This window comes from Pyrus communis, chromosome 2 (genome assembly GCF_041283825.1).
Source record: "Pyrus communis isolate YQ-2024b chromosome 2, ASM4128382v1, whole genome shotgun sequence".
NCBI lineage: Eukaryota > Viridiplantae > Streptophyta > Magnoliopsida > Rosales > Rosaceae > Pyrus > Pyrus communis.
In genome coordinates this window covers 23752671-23769753 of record NC_142566.1, presented here as the reverse complement: position 1 = coordinate 23769753, position 17083 = coordinate 23752671, and the positions used below count along the sequence as shown (strand labels likewise).

Genomic DNA, 17083 nt, shown 5'->3' with positions numbered 1-17083 from the left:
ACATATATGGGCTGAATTTGAACACAATTATGATAAAAAATGAAATGAAATTGACAATCAATAGTGTGGGAAACTAAATTGACAGTCAACTAGCTAGTTAGCACCTGATTCATGAATTCATGGTCATCTAGCTCCTTAAGCCGCCCACTTGGAATTAATATCTATCCCGCGGTGAGACTTAGTTTCAAAGAGACGAACTCCTATTTTGTTTTCCAAGTTGCATTGGATCACTTGCACAACAAATTGGTTGTAAGTTTTCTAATCGCTGTAGAGGTGGAATAAAACATTATGTACGTTATTTTTTCATCTATGAATTGCTAGGTCCGAATGATCAACTCTGCAATCAGTTGTTAGAATCAATAGGTCTTCCAATCGTTCATTTAAAAAAATTGAAACCCTTCTTATTGGATGATCATGATACTTCCCAAAAATCAAATTCTTTTTAATTTTGTAAGCTTTCTAATATGAGATTCTTATATTCTTCAACAACATATACTAACTATTTGAGAATAACTTTATTACCTAAAAAAACGAACCCAGGATTTCAAAATTGATTGGATTGTTGAACTTATGAACTAACAAGTGGAAAATATGTTAAATGTGAACAATGATAGATTCAAAGTAAATGAATTATAATCCGAATGCATGACACATGTAGCTAAATTTGGTTTTGGAGGTGTTCTTTTGGCTGAAGCGTCTGCTCTCAGGTGGAGCCTAATCCATGCTAGAAGACACGAGTGTGCTTGTGGAAGAGGATTTCCAAGCTTTTGGTGCACCATAAGTGCTGGGAAGTAGTGTGGCTGATGCCTAAAAGCTCTTCCATGAGTTTTTGTGGACCACAAGTAGTGTTGCTGATGCCTTCACCCTTCACTACTTCCCCAGCAAAGTTTCCATGAGCTCTTTCTATCATGGTGATTTAGTTAAGGATAACAACTTGAGCACGCCGAATTACGAAATGACGGCTATATGAATAGGAACATGAAGGGGTCTTGAGCATGGTTGCAAAATAGGACATCACGCTCAAAATGAATGGCACCAAATTGATCGCCCGGCTGGTTGTATACGATAGTACTCTCACAACAGTTGAGTCGAAGCGCTACATGAAACCCACCTACTGTGAAAGTGGCAGCCGAATGGAAGAATTTCTTGATCAAGTATGGGACTTATATGCTATACCCACTCACATGTTATATCTTCCCACTCACTTTAGGTTTAAATGACAAGGTGTGACGAACCAATGTAAAGCGAGTGAGCATAATAACACTAAAATCTATTTATTGAAGGACCTAACCAATTGTGTGCGTGCTTTCCCATGTGTATGATAACCAAGAATTTCTTCCGGGACATAAAGAATTTAAATATTCTACATTTATTTTGTGTGTGATCTCTCTATAGTTCTATTTATTTTCACATTCGCCTCACTGTGATTTTTTGAAAATTAAGGTGAGACTTTCCGCTGAGATTTTTGAGTGTAGAACCCCATTTGACAATGTTTGGTGCCTCAATACTATATTTTGCACTTATTTTATTAGTTTTCGGGTTAAATATTATACTTAATATACTTTTGTTGCTCAATAAACCGTAAAACTGCTTCCAAATTCCTTAAAAAGTTTAACTTAATGCTCATGAAAAATATTTTGCAAAAATAAAAAATTTACATTTTTTGTCAAAAAGCATGGGTGTTAAACGGGCTTGAATCATGCAAAACGAGGTGAACCATGACATGCAAAACAAGGCGGGCTCCACTCACATAAAATGGGGCAGGCTTCTGACGCGCAAAACGAGGAGAGATTCATGCACAGACATCGAGGGGGGATATGTTGCACAAATGGAGACCAGCCATGTGCATGGAAAACGAGGCGGTCTGTGTGCACGCCAAAATGACACGGGCTCTTTGGATGTAAAAAGGAGAGCTTCTGGTATGCAAAACGATGCGGGCACCTCACATGTAAAACAAGGTGAACCCAGGTACACAAGACAAGGCGATCTCCACGCATGCAAAACAATGCGAACTCCTCGGTGCTCAGAAAACAAGTCGGGCTCCACGCACAGAAAAATATATTTTAAAGAATGGTTCAAATTCCTGGGGTGTCAGAAAGTCACGTGATTTTCTGGCACCCCAAGAATTTGAATTATTTTTGTTAATTTTTTTTATTTCTCTTACCATTACAACAAACTATCATATTCTTGTTATTCAAAATGTGACTTTTTGGCACCCTAAGAATTTGGATCATTTTTGCTAAATTTTTTTTTCTCTTACCAGTACAACAAACAATCATATTCTTGTTCTTCAAAATATATTTTTCCGAAAATGTATTATAATTCGTATATAAACACTTGTAATCAACAATTTAAAACCTAAATTTAAAGAGGGTGAAAGGGGGTGAAAGGCTATTTAACAAAACAATTTTTTGTTTAAACCTCACCTACAGCTGATTTTAACATCTCTAATTTTAAAAAATAAAATAAAAAATATATATATACACACACACTAATATACATTTTAACATCTCTATGTTTTTCACTTACTTTTTTACTTTTCGGCTTAAATATACACTTGTTGCTCTATAAATCGTAAATCCACTTCCAAATACATTATAAAGATTTCCTTAATGGTCACGAAAAATATTTCGAGAAAATAAAAAATTTATATTTTTTACAAGAAACATGGATTAACACTCATGGTTTTTGGTCGGTTTTGTAAATTCATACATGGATCATCTTTCAATATATTTATTTTCACATTTGCCTCACTATGAAGTTTTGAAACTTAAGATGAGACTTTTCGTTGAGATTCTTGATTGTAGAACCCCATTTGTCAAAGTTTTGGGTCTCACTACTATATTTTTCACTTATTTTTTTAGTTTTCGGGTTAAATATTCTACAAAATATAGATTTGTTGCTCAATAAACCGTAAAATTGCTTCCAAATTTCTTAAAAAGTTTAGCTTAATGCTCATGAATTTTTTTTTGAGAAAATAAAAAATTTGCATTTTGTCAAAAAACATGGGTGTTAGGCGAGCTTGATGAATGCAAAACGAGGTGGACTCCACGCATGGAAAACGAGGCGGGATACATCAAACTATCATATTCAAGTTCTTCAAAATATATTTTTCCATGCAAAATTTATTATAATTCGTATATAAACACTTGTAATCAACGACTTCAAACCTAAATTTAAAACTTTTTTATTTTATTTTAAAATTTTCTTTTATCTAAATCTAAACTTGTTATTACTAGAACCCTATTTGTTATCCGAAAGAGGGTGAAAGACTACTTAACAAAACAAAAGTTTGCTATTTTTTGTTTAAACCTTGCTTACAGGTGATTTTAACATCTCTAATTTAAAATATATATATATACACACACACACACTGAATATACATTTTAACATCTTTATGTGTTTCACTTATTTTTTTACTTTTCGGCTTAAATATTCCACTAAATATACACTTGTTGCTCAATAAATCGTAAATTCGCTTCCAAATACATTATAAAGATTTCCTTAATGCTTACGAAAAATATTTCCAGAAAATAAAAAATTTGCATTTTTATAAAAAAAAAAAAAAAGACATGGATTAACACTCATGATTTTCAGTCGGTTTTGCAAATTCGTACATAAATCACCGTTCAATTTATTTATTTTCACCTTTGCCTCACTATGAAGTTTTGAAAATAAAGATGAGACTTTCCGTTGAAATTCTTGAGTGTAGAACCTCATTTGACAATGTTTTGGGTCTCACTACTATATTTTTCACTTTTTATTTTTATTTTATCTAGGATTAAATATTCTACTAAATATACATTCGTTGCTCAATAAACCGTAAAATTGCTTCCAAATTCCTTAAAAAGTTTAATTTAATGCTTATGAAAAATATTTTGCGAAAATAAAACATTTGCATTTTTGTCAAAAAAACATGGGTGTTTGGGGGCTCCATGCACGCTAAGACGAGGCGAATCTGACATGCAAAACAATGCGGGCTTTGCTCCCAGAAAATGGGGCGGGCTTTTGGCATGCAAAACGAGATGAGCTCCGGAAGATGAGGTGGGATACATCGCACAAATCGAGACCACCACTGCGTACGGAAAATGAGGTTGTCTCCATGCACGCGAAAACGATGTGGGCTCCGTGGACATAAATAAGGATGAGCTTTTAGCACGCAAAATGATGCGGGCACTTCACATGCAGAATGAGGCGAACCCAGGCACATAAGACGAGGCGATCTCTGCGTACACAGAACCAGGCGAACTCCTAGGTGCTTAGAAAACGACTCAGGCTCAATGCTCGGAAAAATATATTTTGAAGAACATTAATATGATAGTTTGTTGTAGTGGTAAGAGAAATAAAGGAAAATTTCCACCACAACAAGCTATCATATTCATGTTCTTCAAAATATATTTTTCGTGCAAAATCTATTATAATTCGTATATAAACACTTGTAATCAATGATTTAAAACCTAAATTTAAAGATTTAATTTTCTTTTATCTAAATCTAAACTAGATATTAATATAACCCTTTTTGTCAACAGAAAAAAGGTGAAAGACTATTTAACAAAACAAAATTTTGCTATTTTTTGTTTAAACCTCACCAACAAGTGATTTTAACATTTGTATTGTTTTTTTTAATATACACTAAATATACATTTTAACATCTTTATGTTTTTCACTTTTTTTTTACTTTTCGGATTAAATATTCTACTATACATACACATGTTGCTCAATAAATTGTAAATCCGCTTCCAAATACATTATAAAGATTTCCTTAACGCTCACGAAAAATATTTCCAGAAAATAAAAAATTTGCATTTTTTACAAAAAAAACGTGGATGTTACGATTTTCAATCGGTTTTGCAAATTCGTACATAAATCACCATTCAATTTATTTATTTTCACCTTCGACTCACTGTGAAGTTTTGAAAATAAAGATGAGGCCTTCCGTTGAGATTCTTGAGTGTAGAATCTCATTTGACAATATTCTGGGCTCACTACTATATTTTTCACTTATTTTTTTAGATTTCGGGTTAAATATTCTACTAAATATACATTTGTTACTCAATAAACCGTAAAACTGCTTCCAAATTCTTTAAAATGGTTTAACTTAATGTTTATGAAAAATATTTTGCGAAAATGAAAATTTTGCAATTTTGTCAAAAAAACATAGATGTTAGGTGGGCTCAGTGCATGCAAAACGAGGTAGACTTCATGCATAAAAAACGAAGTGGGATACTTCGCACAAATCGAGACCATCCTTGCACATGGAAAACAAGGTTGTCTCTGTGCATGCCAAAACGACTCAGGCTGCATGGAAGTAAAAAGAGGCAGACTTCTAGCACACAAAACAATGCAGACACCTCACATGCAGAATGAGGAGAATCCAGGCACACAAGACATGGGGGTTTCGACACACAGAGAACAAAGCGAACTCTCGGATGCTCAAAAAAGGAGTCAGGCTCCCTACACGAAAAAAAAAAAAAAATTGTGTAGAACATAATTTAGAACTAGAGAATGACCACACAACTAAACAGATGGCCCAACCTTACCCACGTAGAGAGATGCCCACTTCTGCCCCATTTTCCAGTACACTCTAGCCTGTGAGCTCGGGCGGGTACCGCTGGCCCACCCAAATTGAATAGGCACCCGAACCACAACTGCAACCAAACAGGGGGACAAAAACAGAGGAGTTCTAGAAGCGTCTTTTAGCAACTGATAAAACCCAAAAGCCTGCAATCTGCAAACACTCTAGGGTTTATCTTCTTTACTCTACTAGGCCATCAACCTCTCCTCCGCCCTCCAAATTCAACAGGTAATCTCCATTTCCGTTGTCGTTTCAATCATATTTATCTGCGTTTTGTTCTGTTGTGCATTTCTATGCGATTTTATTTCATTTTTTATGGTGAATTGATGAATTTGATTTTGGGTAATTTGTTGCAGAAATGGCAGCAGCTCAGCTGACCGCGTCGTCGATCTCGGCCAGGAGTTTGGCTTCGTTTGAAGGGCTCAGACCTTCAAACCTCAAGTTCGGGTCTCCGGCATGTGTCTGTCTTGTCAACCACCGCTCCTTCCGTGGCCTCGCTGTCAAGGCCGCCACTACAGTCGCTCCCAAGGTTGTTACTTGTACTTTTTCTTTGGTTTTGTTCTATCTGTTTCATTTTGTTTGAGGGTAAAATTTGGTTGCTTTGGGCAGTTTTGCTATTTGTATGTGTAATTTAGGGGTGATAATTGTTTGATTAATGTGTATGAATGCATAATTTGAATTTTAATCTCTACCCATTTCATCTTATCCAATGAAGATTTGCTATTTGAAACTGGTTTTGCTTATTGGGTTATGATTGTTGACCCGAAAACTTGTTCCGGATAAGGTTTCTATTGCGTTAGGTTTCGAATTTCGATTTAAGTCTGCCTGTTCTTGTTTCTTGTGCTGGTTGTTTGATAAAGTTAGGTCCTTTGTGGAATTTGTCAATTCCATGCTATTCGTAGGTTATCTGATGTTAATGGGTTCTGATTCGATTCTGCAGTACACTTCAATTAAGCCTTTGGGCGACAGAGTGCTTGTGAAGATCAAGACTCTGGAAGAGAAGACCGGCGGTGGAATTTTACTTCCAACCACAGCTCAGACAAAGCCTCAAGGAGGTGAAGTTGTTGCTGTCGGAGAGGGTAAAACAATTGGGAAGACAAAAGTGGGCATCAGTGTGGAGGTTGGTGATGTCTTCCACATAATCCTATTCAGCAACAGTCAATAATTTTTAGGTTTTCTGTTTACTCATTGCTTTCTGTGGTACAGACAGGTGCTGAAGTTGTATACTCCAAGTATGCTGGGACAGAGGTGGAGTTCAATGGTGCGAAGCATCTTATCCTGAAGGATGATGACATAGTCGGTATTCTTGAAACCGAAGATGTGAAGGATCTCAAGCCTTTGAATGATAGAGTTCTAATCAAGGTTTGTTGCCCTTTGAAACTTGAAACTTTTGTAATAAATTGTTTCAAGAGTTTGTTGTTGAAGTAAAGCATAAATTGGAAGGATCTCATAATGGTCCTGGGCCGTTGGTAATTGTTAGGCCTCTTATTAGTATTGACGAACATTTAGAGCTTCGACGTGGCTTGGTTTATAGTCACACTTGATTGTCTCTTCAGTTTCACACTACTAATTGTCAGTTTATATGCTTTTTCCGCACCCCTAATATGGGCTTATTAGCTACTTTTCATTTTCCCGTATGTTTGAACCAAGGTTCATGATTGTCTTGCCCCTATGTACAACCAATGCAGGTTGCCGAGGCCGAGTTAAAGACTGCCGGAGGTTTGTTGCTGACAGAGGCTAGCAAGGAGAAGCCCTCCATTGGCACGGTAAGGGGTTACGAAACTTTTCATCTTAGCTCAAGGCATTTATGCTATTGTGGATGAGGTTCTTGTGAGACATTGTTGCTCATGCTCTGCCTATGACGTAACAGGTGATTGCCGTCGGACCCGGTACTCTTGATGAGGAAGGAAACAGGAAACCACTATCCATATCCCAGGGAAGCACAGTTTTGTACTCCAAGTATGCAGGGAATGACTTCAAGGGCAAAGACGGTACTGAGTACATAGCTTTGAGAGCTTCGGATGTCATCGCCATACTTTCTTAGTTGTCGAATTAGATGAGCTCAAGTTTTTGAAATATCTCGCAGAGTTTCTTTTCAGACATTTTCTGATCACATAGATTTGAGGGCCTCAACTGCCTTCTCTGTACTTTTGAATGTAATAACAGTTGGAGTATAACGATTGCGGTTGAAACGGTTTCGGAAATTAATCTTCGGGTTTTTATATATCAAAGTTTCTAGCTTTCGCCGGAAAATGTTTCCTCCGCCAGAAATTTCATCGACGGACGGAGGTTTTGGTGTTTTGACGAGGTGATTCTTTTGTGATCGAAAACTTGGGGCCATTACATGTGAAACGAGTTATAACTTGAGTTCTATATTCCATCCCTTCGATTCGATAAATTGAATGTGGAACCGTCTCAAAGAAAGATCATATTATACATTTCATCTCGCCATACCGCATCAAAAACCCCACTTATGAAGCTAACAACAATATATGCAAGGACTACGACTATAGTCACCGTTGTGTTAGAGATGTCTTCGAGCTCCGGCCGACCTGCTACCGGAAGTTAAAGGAGCTCCACTAACCAAACTCGAGGAACCAGTAGTTTCCACACCGGACAAGGAACAATTTTGTCCCTCGACGATTGGGGAGTCTCCAATTCTGATTGTTGTATTAGCATCGAACGAGAGGAATTCTGTTCACAACGATTACAGCTCAGTTGCAAACCATACGGGAATTCATCTGCTGAAGACTTGATCATTTCAATATTTGAACCCTTACCGGAAAAACGAGGCTGCAAAGTTATCATCATACTGAGGTCTTCATGCATTTCCACTGTGAGTTCCGCTAGAAGCTTGATTGGGGACTGGAATGTTGCCGAGGTCTCCATCCAAGCTCATCTGCTGTACTTCAACGGACGACAATATCTTTATACTCTGGACACAGCTCACAAACTCCCTAAAAGCAATTAAAAAAGGAATGTATGAGGAAAAGCGAATGGAAAGGCAAAAGGTTTTGCTATCTGCTATTGCAGGGTTCTTGAACTTACTCCCATGGATCGTCACCAACGAGAAGAATCTCATTTTCATGATCCACGTATACAAGTTTCCAGTCCGTCCTGTGTGGATCTTCTAGTTGCCCTTCAATCCCAAACATGCGGGCAAGATCATGCCGGAGCTCATCATAGCCTTTATAACGGTTGACATCAATGCATCTTCCCACAGATCCACGCTTTTGAACCTGGAAATTGTTGAATTCAGTATCATGCAAGGGTAGGCAAAGGTATTTTGATGAAGAAAATGAATATATATCACGACATCTTGACATTGTTGACACAGCAAAAAACTTAATGGAAAGAGAGTCATAAGATTATCATTATATACTAGCTGAATCCGTGAAGATGCGATGAAGTTTCCTCCAGTTGCAGCGTAGTTGGTTTACAAATTTCATGACAAATGCACCTCACTTCAAAATGAAGAAACCAAAAATTATTCAGTAGAGTGACAAACCTTTGTATATGTTCTCATACGCTGAGCCTGGTTTGCCCACGATCCATTGCCTAAAACTCCAGCATCAGTTATGGGAATATCACTTGAGCACCCAGCTTTGAAAGGTATGTTTGGTGCCCCAAATGACTGAGAGCTGATTGCAGCAGTGGATAACTCTGTCTCAATGTCTCTTGGCGTCCCACCATAATTAGACAGTAAGTTCTGAAGATCTTTTTGAGAGTCATATTCCCTTGACAACAAAGTGTCCGGTGCCAATCCATCAATATTAGCGGAAAATGGAAGACTGCTCCGAGGATTTGATTGAACATCACCATCCAAACAGAAGGTGGGAAGTGCATAGTTCTGATGGATTGTGCTAGTATCCAGACAATACGATGTTCCAGATGATGAAGCTTCCAACTGATCAGTGATTGTACCTTTATATTTTATATGGTCTGGTCCTTTTGAGCTGGGCGGCTCATGTTTGACCCAAACATCAGACTTGCTCTGAAGCTCCTGAACCAAATTATGAGCTGGTTCTGCCACTGAATCCCCCAACAACATGGCCATTCCTTGCTGATTCCTGTTCAAGAAGTTTGATGGAGACATCTGGCAGTTAGTAGAAGGGGAGGTTGAACATGATGGACCATCGCCTTCTGTAAGACCGGAATGGCTTCTGATTGCTGCAAGTGGCTTGTGCTGGTTCTGGGGCTGGATAGAAGGCATATGTTGTGACTGCATCATCGAAGGAGCTGCAAAGTTGTTGAGAAGTTTGTCCGTCGAGAAGCTGTTGCCACTTAGCTGTTGCTGATGATGCTGAGTCATAGGCAACTGTTGTAACTGCTGGTTTTGTTGGCGGGCCAGCTGCTGCTGTAAGAGTTGAGGCTGCAAAAGTGAGCTTGACGAGGAGAGTAATTGTGGCTGCTGCTGTTGCTGAAACTTCTGCAGCAACTGTAATTGGAGTTGTTGCTCAGAGATGCCCTGCGGAGATGATTGCTGTACTTGTGGCTGCTGCTGTACTTTCTGTGACACACTCTGTTGCAACAATTGATGTGGGGATGATTGCAATTGTGCTGCCTGCTGCTGCCTTTGTAAGAGGCTTGGTTGCGGTTCTAGTTGCTGCTGCTGGAGCTGTGAATTTTGTTGTCCAGTTGGCAACTGAAATGAATTCTTACTAGAAGAAGGGACAGCTTGCTGGGTATTCCCTGTTAGTAATTGCTGCTGTTGATGTTGGGAGAACATAACTGGTTGTTGTGAATTTTGGCCCGGGACCTGGTTAGGAGCAACAGAACCATCATTTACCGGATTCGGTTGAGATAATTGTTGTTGCTGGTGCTGGTGCCGTTGTGCTTGCTGTTGATGCAGCTGCTGATGCTGCATCAAGTTTTGTGGCTCTTGCTGTTGTTGAGGCTCCCGCTGCTGCTGCTGATGGGAGAAATTATGGAGCTGTTGGTTCGTTGGAGTCTGCAATAATTGCTGCTGCTGCTGGGGGTGATTTTGCTGATGTTGGTTTGCCGAAGAATTCAGTAATTGCTGCAGCTGCTGCTGCTGCTGGGGCTGATTTTGCTGATGTTGGTTCGCCGAAGAATTCAATAATTGCTGCAGCTGCTGCTGTTGGGGGTTACTTTGCTGTTGTTGGTTCATAGGATTATACATCAACTGCTGCAGCTGCTGCTGTTGAGCCCATGTCACATTTGGCTGCTGCATTTGACTAGCATGGTTTTGTGGAGCTGATTTATTTGACTGGAAACTGGGCAAAGACAGCACCGGGGCTTGAAAACTCAACAACTTGGATGGATCATCAGTACCAAGGTTATTTTGCAGGCCGGTTGGAGGGACCATGGATGGGAAAAATCCAGACTGAGCAGCAGAAAACTGATTATTTTGTTGCATGTTCATCCACTGCACCAAACTCAAACCAGGGAAAAACGAGCTTGGCGAGTTCTTCATGCCAAATTCATCTCCAAGCCAAGGCATGGCTCTCCTGAAAGCATTATCGATGTCGGATACATCATCTGCAAAAGGAGTCGATTACAAACAGATTTTCCGACAGGATATGATACACGTGGACATACAAACAATGTTTGTGGATTCCACTGGCAAATTTTTTCTTCAAGCTAACTTTTTAAACACATTCCTTACGAGTTACTCGACTTTGAAGACTCTAAACTTCAAAGAATCTAGGTAACTTGTCAATATGGTTTACCTGGCATCCCTGGTTGCTTGGGAAACTTGGGTCTGAAAAATGGAGGAGGGCATATGTAGAAAGGAGTTATAACAGGCTCAATTTCCCAAATTGAAACTCGGCTAGGCCGGTCACCAGCTGTTGATTCATCCCATCCAACCTATTAAAAGTACAAAGAACATCAATATCTGGTTAAGCTTAAGTACATGTCTAGAATGCCTAGAAAATTTCAATTCAATCTGTATCTGGTAATGGGAGCTACAAAATGAACGCTGAGCAGAAAAAAAAAGACCAATCAAGTGTCACTCGGATAAAGACGCACACAACGTTATGTAAACTTAGCTAATGCCTAAATACCATATGAATAGCTAATCAATACCTGAAGATTGCGCCACTGCGAACCTTTCCATCGAACAGGATCCAAATCGCTGATGCCAGTGACTGTGCCCATGTATCTGCGTACTCCTGACTCTTCAGTCTCAAACATCATTCTGAATCGCATGCCAAGTGAAACCTGGGTATACATCGCTTTATTGTACTTGGCTAGAGGTACTACAAATTCAGAAGGGCTTGCCCTATAAGATCAAATAAATTTTGTCAGAAACCAATCAAAGAGTAATTACAGACGACATTTCCTAATAACCAACAAGAAAAATCTAAACATCCAAGTGTTACCTTGGGTTGTAAAATATGGTAAAGGGACTGTTATTTGCAGCAGCATGAGCTGCAGCCGCAAGAATGCCGATATGCATGCTATCACTGGAAATGACTGATGACGAGAGAGCTGGCTGCTGTCTATTAGCACGCCTTATACCCAAGAGAAGCTGAGATTTTTCATCCCTGCATACAACCAGGTTGTTGTCACTCACTAACCAAGGGAAGTATATCGGGATGAATTTAATCATCTGTCTGAAAACGTCTTTCATACCTTATAAAAAGAACAGAATCTCCAGCAAAGAGTCTTTTGTTGCTAACAAAAACACTCCAACCTGTAGTCAGCAGGTGCCGTTTTGGTTGGCCTGGAATGAAATTGCTACACAGTTAGAATCAAAATTCAGATATTTGCATCTAAATATCTAATAAGAAAAACAAAAAGCAGAAACAATTTATGCTTTTTGAGGAAGGACGAGAACACTAGGAGTATGTTTTAAAGAGGGAAATACCTCGATAGATATGTCTAAATGTCCACACACTATCATGCAAATCTTTTGCAACAAGCTCCTGAGCAGGTGGTTGCATAGAAAAATCCTATCAAAGATAACTGCTTCTAGTTACCACAAGTCTACACGGAAAGGACTACACCGACTTCTTTGATATTTTCAAATAACAATACAAAGTTTCAAAGGTTTACATACTAGAGGTGGGAGGATCTTCTCAGCTGCTCTACGAGGTACAGAAAATCCACCATGAGTGCTCGTGTCGCTAGCTGTAAGAGTTTTGCAGAAAAACTCAGTAGGTTGCCTACTTTGTCTGAGGCCCATGTCAGATGCCAGCAATGCTTCCTTCTCATACTGCCGAATTTCAAACAGTTTTGCAAATAAGTGAACATGAAACATGATTATATGTGAAAGGGGAAGCAGGTAAAGTATTGCTTAATTCACAAAAAGAATGGCTGACCTACTTTGTTTACTGGTTGGAGAGTCATTTGTGCGTAGACCTCATCTGTTTCGGTATCAGCCTGTACAATAAAACGAATGTAGAGATGCATGAGTAATGTATTTAAAATCAACCATGTTACAGAAAACACAAAAGCTTTACATTCGTAAAATAAACTTCATCATTCTAAAGTAGCTGCGTGGAACTATCATACATGCAATGTGACATTGTGAAGCATGCATATCAATTTAGACGGAAGATTGGTGTAGTTCGGTATGAAATCAGTCTCCTTTTGCATCGATGCTGCAACCTGCAAAATAGTTATGATAATTCCATCAGAAACCCAAATCTCAGAAAAACCGTTGCTTCTTTACATATATAGAGAAAGACGCACTTGCTCGCTGTGGCCTTGTGGGAAGTACACCACAAGACTTCCAACCGGAGGCAAAGAAACCAATGGCCCAGCACAAGCATGCCATAACTCTGAATTAATTCTCTTTTGTTCTCCGGCTGCAGACAAAACAAAACTTCATCAGCGTTGAAAAGAAGTCAAAACTCTTGATACGATAATTAAATGTCAAGTGATCAACTTCTGAAAACAGATTTGTTTCCCGTGATACCATGTCATAAGATATCCGAAAATTAACAGATCATACAATATTTGCATAATTCAGCCACAACAGCCTAATTATCCGTATGAGATTCGAAGAACACAAGATCTGTCGTGTTAAAATATATAGTTTATTTCAAAAGTGGTTCAAATTATGTTTTAAGAACCGCAAATCATTTATTTATCAAGAACTTTGCACAGAAATATTACATAATTCTTTGGAAAGTGATCAATTCATATACTGAATATATGAGTCGAAATCATACGAAGTGCAATCAAAGAATGAAAATTTCAAATCCCCAACCATAAAAGTACTTCCACTTTCTGCAGAAATCAAAGTTAAGAGAGCATTTCAAAAGCATCCAACTAAAGCTAAATCACAAAAATTAATAAACAACATCAAACATAGGACTAAATTTCCCAAAATTCAGGAAGCCTCACCTTCCCCAGAATTTGCTAAAAACCCATTGGTGGGAACCTTCATGTTTAATACTTGATTGATTTTTCTCACAGAAATTCAACTTCTTGCTCGTCTACCTGCAGCCCATAACCCAGTAATTGCAGTACAACTTGTTCCAAAAAGAAAAGAGCTTGAAGACCAACGACCACTTTCAATTCAAAACCTTCTCCAATTCACATTGAACCCAGATAACCAATTCCTTTACCAATCTCAAAAATGCAACAAGATTCTGACTTTTTTCTAATTTCACCAAATTTGAAGAAACCCGTCATTGCCCTTTTCAAAACCAGACAGCTCAAATCTTAGCAAACCTCTCTGAATTCCTGATGAAGCCCACCAAACAAAATACAAAACCACACCCAGAAAAAAAAAAAAAAAAAAAAACTCACGACTTTGCAGCTCAAGCATTCAAATCAACAAAAAAAAAATCCTACCTGCTGAAAAAACTAAGCAAATTGGAAACTGGGTTATTTGAATAAACTCCAAAAACGAAAAGGGTACATAGGTGATCACACAAAGACAAAGACTTTGTGTTTTTTCTTTTGGTTAAAGTTTTTTTCTTGGGTTTTGGCGTTCTTGCAAAGTTTGCAAAGTTGGGTTTTTGTGAAGTTGGAATTGTTGAAGGGATCGAAGTGTAAGAAAAAAGAAACTAACGTGTCGCCGGGAAACCAGAGAGGGAGCAAAGCAAGCAAACAAAGCTCGGACAGCTTTTTTATTACTTTATGAAATCAACTGCCCTACATGAAATAGACTTAAGCAAAGCAAGGCAGAGCGTTCACTATCTCCTTCTCACTCGAACGGTTTCAGACTTGGCTAAAAAACAAAACAAAAGGATTAACAATATGAGAACAGGGATTAATTTAATTAAACACCATCATTGAGTATTTATGGATCATATTCATTAGCGTATGTTATACTTAAGCATAACAAGCGAGTTGTATTCGTGTATTTTTGTGTCATACTCCTTATCTTAATAGGTCGTGTCAAACTCGTTATCTTAAGGGTTTCTTAACAGGCGACTTAATAATGATCCATTTCGTTAATGGGTTGTGTTTTTTCTTGTCAAGTCATGCTATAAATTGTCATGACTAATGTTCAGATATATCAAATGATATCTTATTAGAGCTTTTAGGGTGATTTGATAACGATTGGTTTATTAACGGATGATCAGATAATGACTCGACTCGTTAATGAATTGATCCAAAATTTATTATTTTCATGTTATTTTTTGTAAGTTAACAAGTCGTGTAAGATTCACCAAAAAAAAAAAAAAAAAAATATATCGTTAACGGATTGACCTGATTATACTGTCTGCAGACATTGATTAATGATAATTCCTAATCAGTCCCTCTGTCCCCCAGCTGCTTTTTATATAAATTGAAATCATCAAATTCGCCACCAAATTCACCTCAGATTCTTGTTAAGTTCAGATTTCCCCTTGTTAAGTCAATTGATTTATTCACAGGTTTTCACCACAAATGGTTTTTGTTGTTTTCGAAACTCTCAGCTTGGGAATCCACGTTAGCATACTAGTAAAAATTTGACGTCAAAAACTATTCATGTACGAAGCACAACGTGTGAGACAGTATTGATCAATTTTTAATATAAAGAATCAAAGTAGGGCATTTCAAAAACAGACTATTTGCAATAGGAATTTTATTTATTAAATGTATTCACCAAATGATATGTTTGTATGCTTGAAAGAAACTTAAGGTATCCAAACCCTTAATAAGCGGCATATTTGTGTGTGATGGTAATCATGTGGCATGTAAAGACGGAGTATTAATTCGTTCAAATTATAACATATACAATCATTAACATTGTACCTTACAGTAAATTAGGATAATTTTTTTTTAACCTTACATGCAAAACGTCACTCCATACATTATATAAATTTAGTGAATTAATAATACTACATTGTTTATTAGGTTGTGTTTATTGTACAATAAGTTTTAGGAATTTTCTTACAAGAATTCAGGAAATAACATGTTTTAGTACAACGATAACGTTAGTGAATTAGATAGTAAGTTGTTAGGGGGTGGAGAATCAGTGAGAATTTAACTCACACCAAAATGTATAGCATGATTGCCTTCCGTCCTACTGTAAAACACTATCTACAACAATTTTTTTTATTCTCTAAAACTATATAATTGTGAAATATTATAAATGTAGTTTAGGAGAGATTTTGTAAATTTGTAAGTAGGGTTATCTCTTCCTCATAGTGACAATTTTAGGTGATGAGAAATGTGGATAAAAAATCATGATCTGCGAGATAGACATAGCAATGAAAAGATAAGATGGTCGCTCAAGTTTTTATTTCCTAGATGAAGTGGTCACCTAATGAGAAAGGTAGGTGGATGATAATTTGTCACGTGACGAGAGATATATAGAGAGAAGTTGACATAATTCTGATTAAACTCAAGATTTTACCCTAATTGAAAAGCATATGTAACATTTTTTTATTATTATTTTTGTCATGTTACAGAGAAAAACTTGTGTAGGGCTTGACTTGCCACTGTACTTTGTTGAGTGGCACAACAATCCAGTTAAAACTCACCACATGGCAACTATTAAATATAATCTTTCATCATTCTTTTATAATAATTCTCATAATTATTTTTCCTACTAATTAATATACATCATAAGATCAATCTAATTGTTCATTTTTTTTTTCTTCTTCTCCTCTCTGTCATTTTTCTTCCCAAAATTTCCCCTTCATCTTCTTCCCTCACTGTTTCTCCTCTCTCTAAATACAAACATGTAGACTCGAATCAAATACCCTCAAAGCATGATGACACAATATGCCCTCAGCTTCAAACATTTTACAAGAGCAGGAAACGATATAGATTGAAGTATGAGAGATAAACTCAATTGTGTTCCCTCTTTTTTGACCTTGTTTGGTTGCTTATAGATGGTAACTCCTTCATTACTAACTTCTCTTAACCTTAATGTCAAACAACTCATGTAGTCAATTTTAAAGAACATGAATATTTTATTTGCTTTCCATTATAAAAGTGAAAACTCAAGGGAAAAAAAATTGTAGAGAACTGCTGCCAGATTCAAATTCGACATAATTAGTGTAACTTGAAACAAAAATTTACATGAGATAAATCAAAAGAGGGATGAGAGTAGGGAACCGATGCTCACACCAGATTTTGGAATGTGGATAA

The 17083-nt window shown here is 37.4% G+C and overlaps 2 protein-coding genes across 3 annotated transcripts; one reads left to right on the top strand and one right to left on the bottom strand.

Moving 5' to 3' along the window:
• The first annotated feature begins 5656 nt into the window (after positions 1-5656).
• Positions 5657-7783, top strand: LOC137746796 (20 kDa chaperonin, chloroplastic). Its single transcript, XM_068486802.2, has 6 exons — positions 5657-5803; positions 5932-6104; positions 6516-6695; positions 6782-6937; positions 7264-7341; positions 7446-7783. Exons 2-6 carry the CDS (start codon positions 5934-5936, stop codon positions 7617-7619), a joined length of 759 nt encoding a protein of 252 aa, XP_068342903.2. The 5' UTR covers positions 5657-5803; positions 5932-5933; the 3' UTR covers positions 7620-7783.
• A 146-nt stretch (positions 7784-7929) lies between these two features.
• On the bottom strand, positions 7930-14800 carry LOC137746794 (auxin response factor 19). 2 transcript variants are annotated; one of them, XM_068486799.2, is made up of 14 exons: positions 13895-14800; positions 13238-13353; positions 13058-13153; positions 12869-12925; positions 12603-12758; positions 12411-12495; positions 12176-12266; positions 11923-12087; positions 11627-11822; positions 11269-11407; positions 9084-11077; positions 8624-8814; positions 8356-8532; positions 7930-8269 (listed from the first exon to the last, which is right to left on the bottom strand). In XM_068486799.2, exons 1-13 carry the CDS (start codon positions 13935-13937, stop codon positions 8397-8399), a joined length of 3465 nt encoding a protein of 1154 aa, XP_068342900.2. In that variant the 5' UTR covers positions 13938-14800; the 3' UTR covers positions 7930-8269; positions 8356-8396. The 2 variants fall into 2 exon arrangements, with proteins under 2 accessions (XP_068342900.2, XP_088544229.1); XM_088688103.1 differs by having other exon boundaries at positions 12865-12925; positions 13895-14426.
• Positions 14801-17083: the final 2283 nt, after the last annotated feature.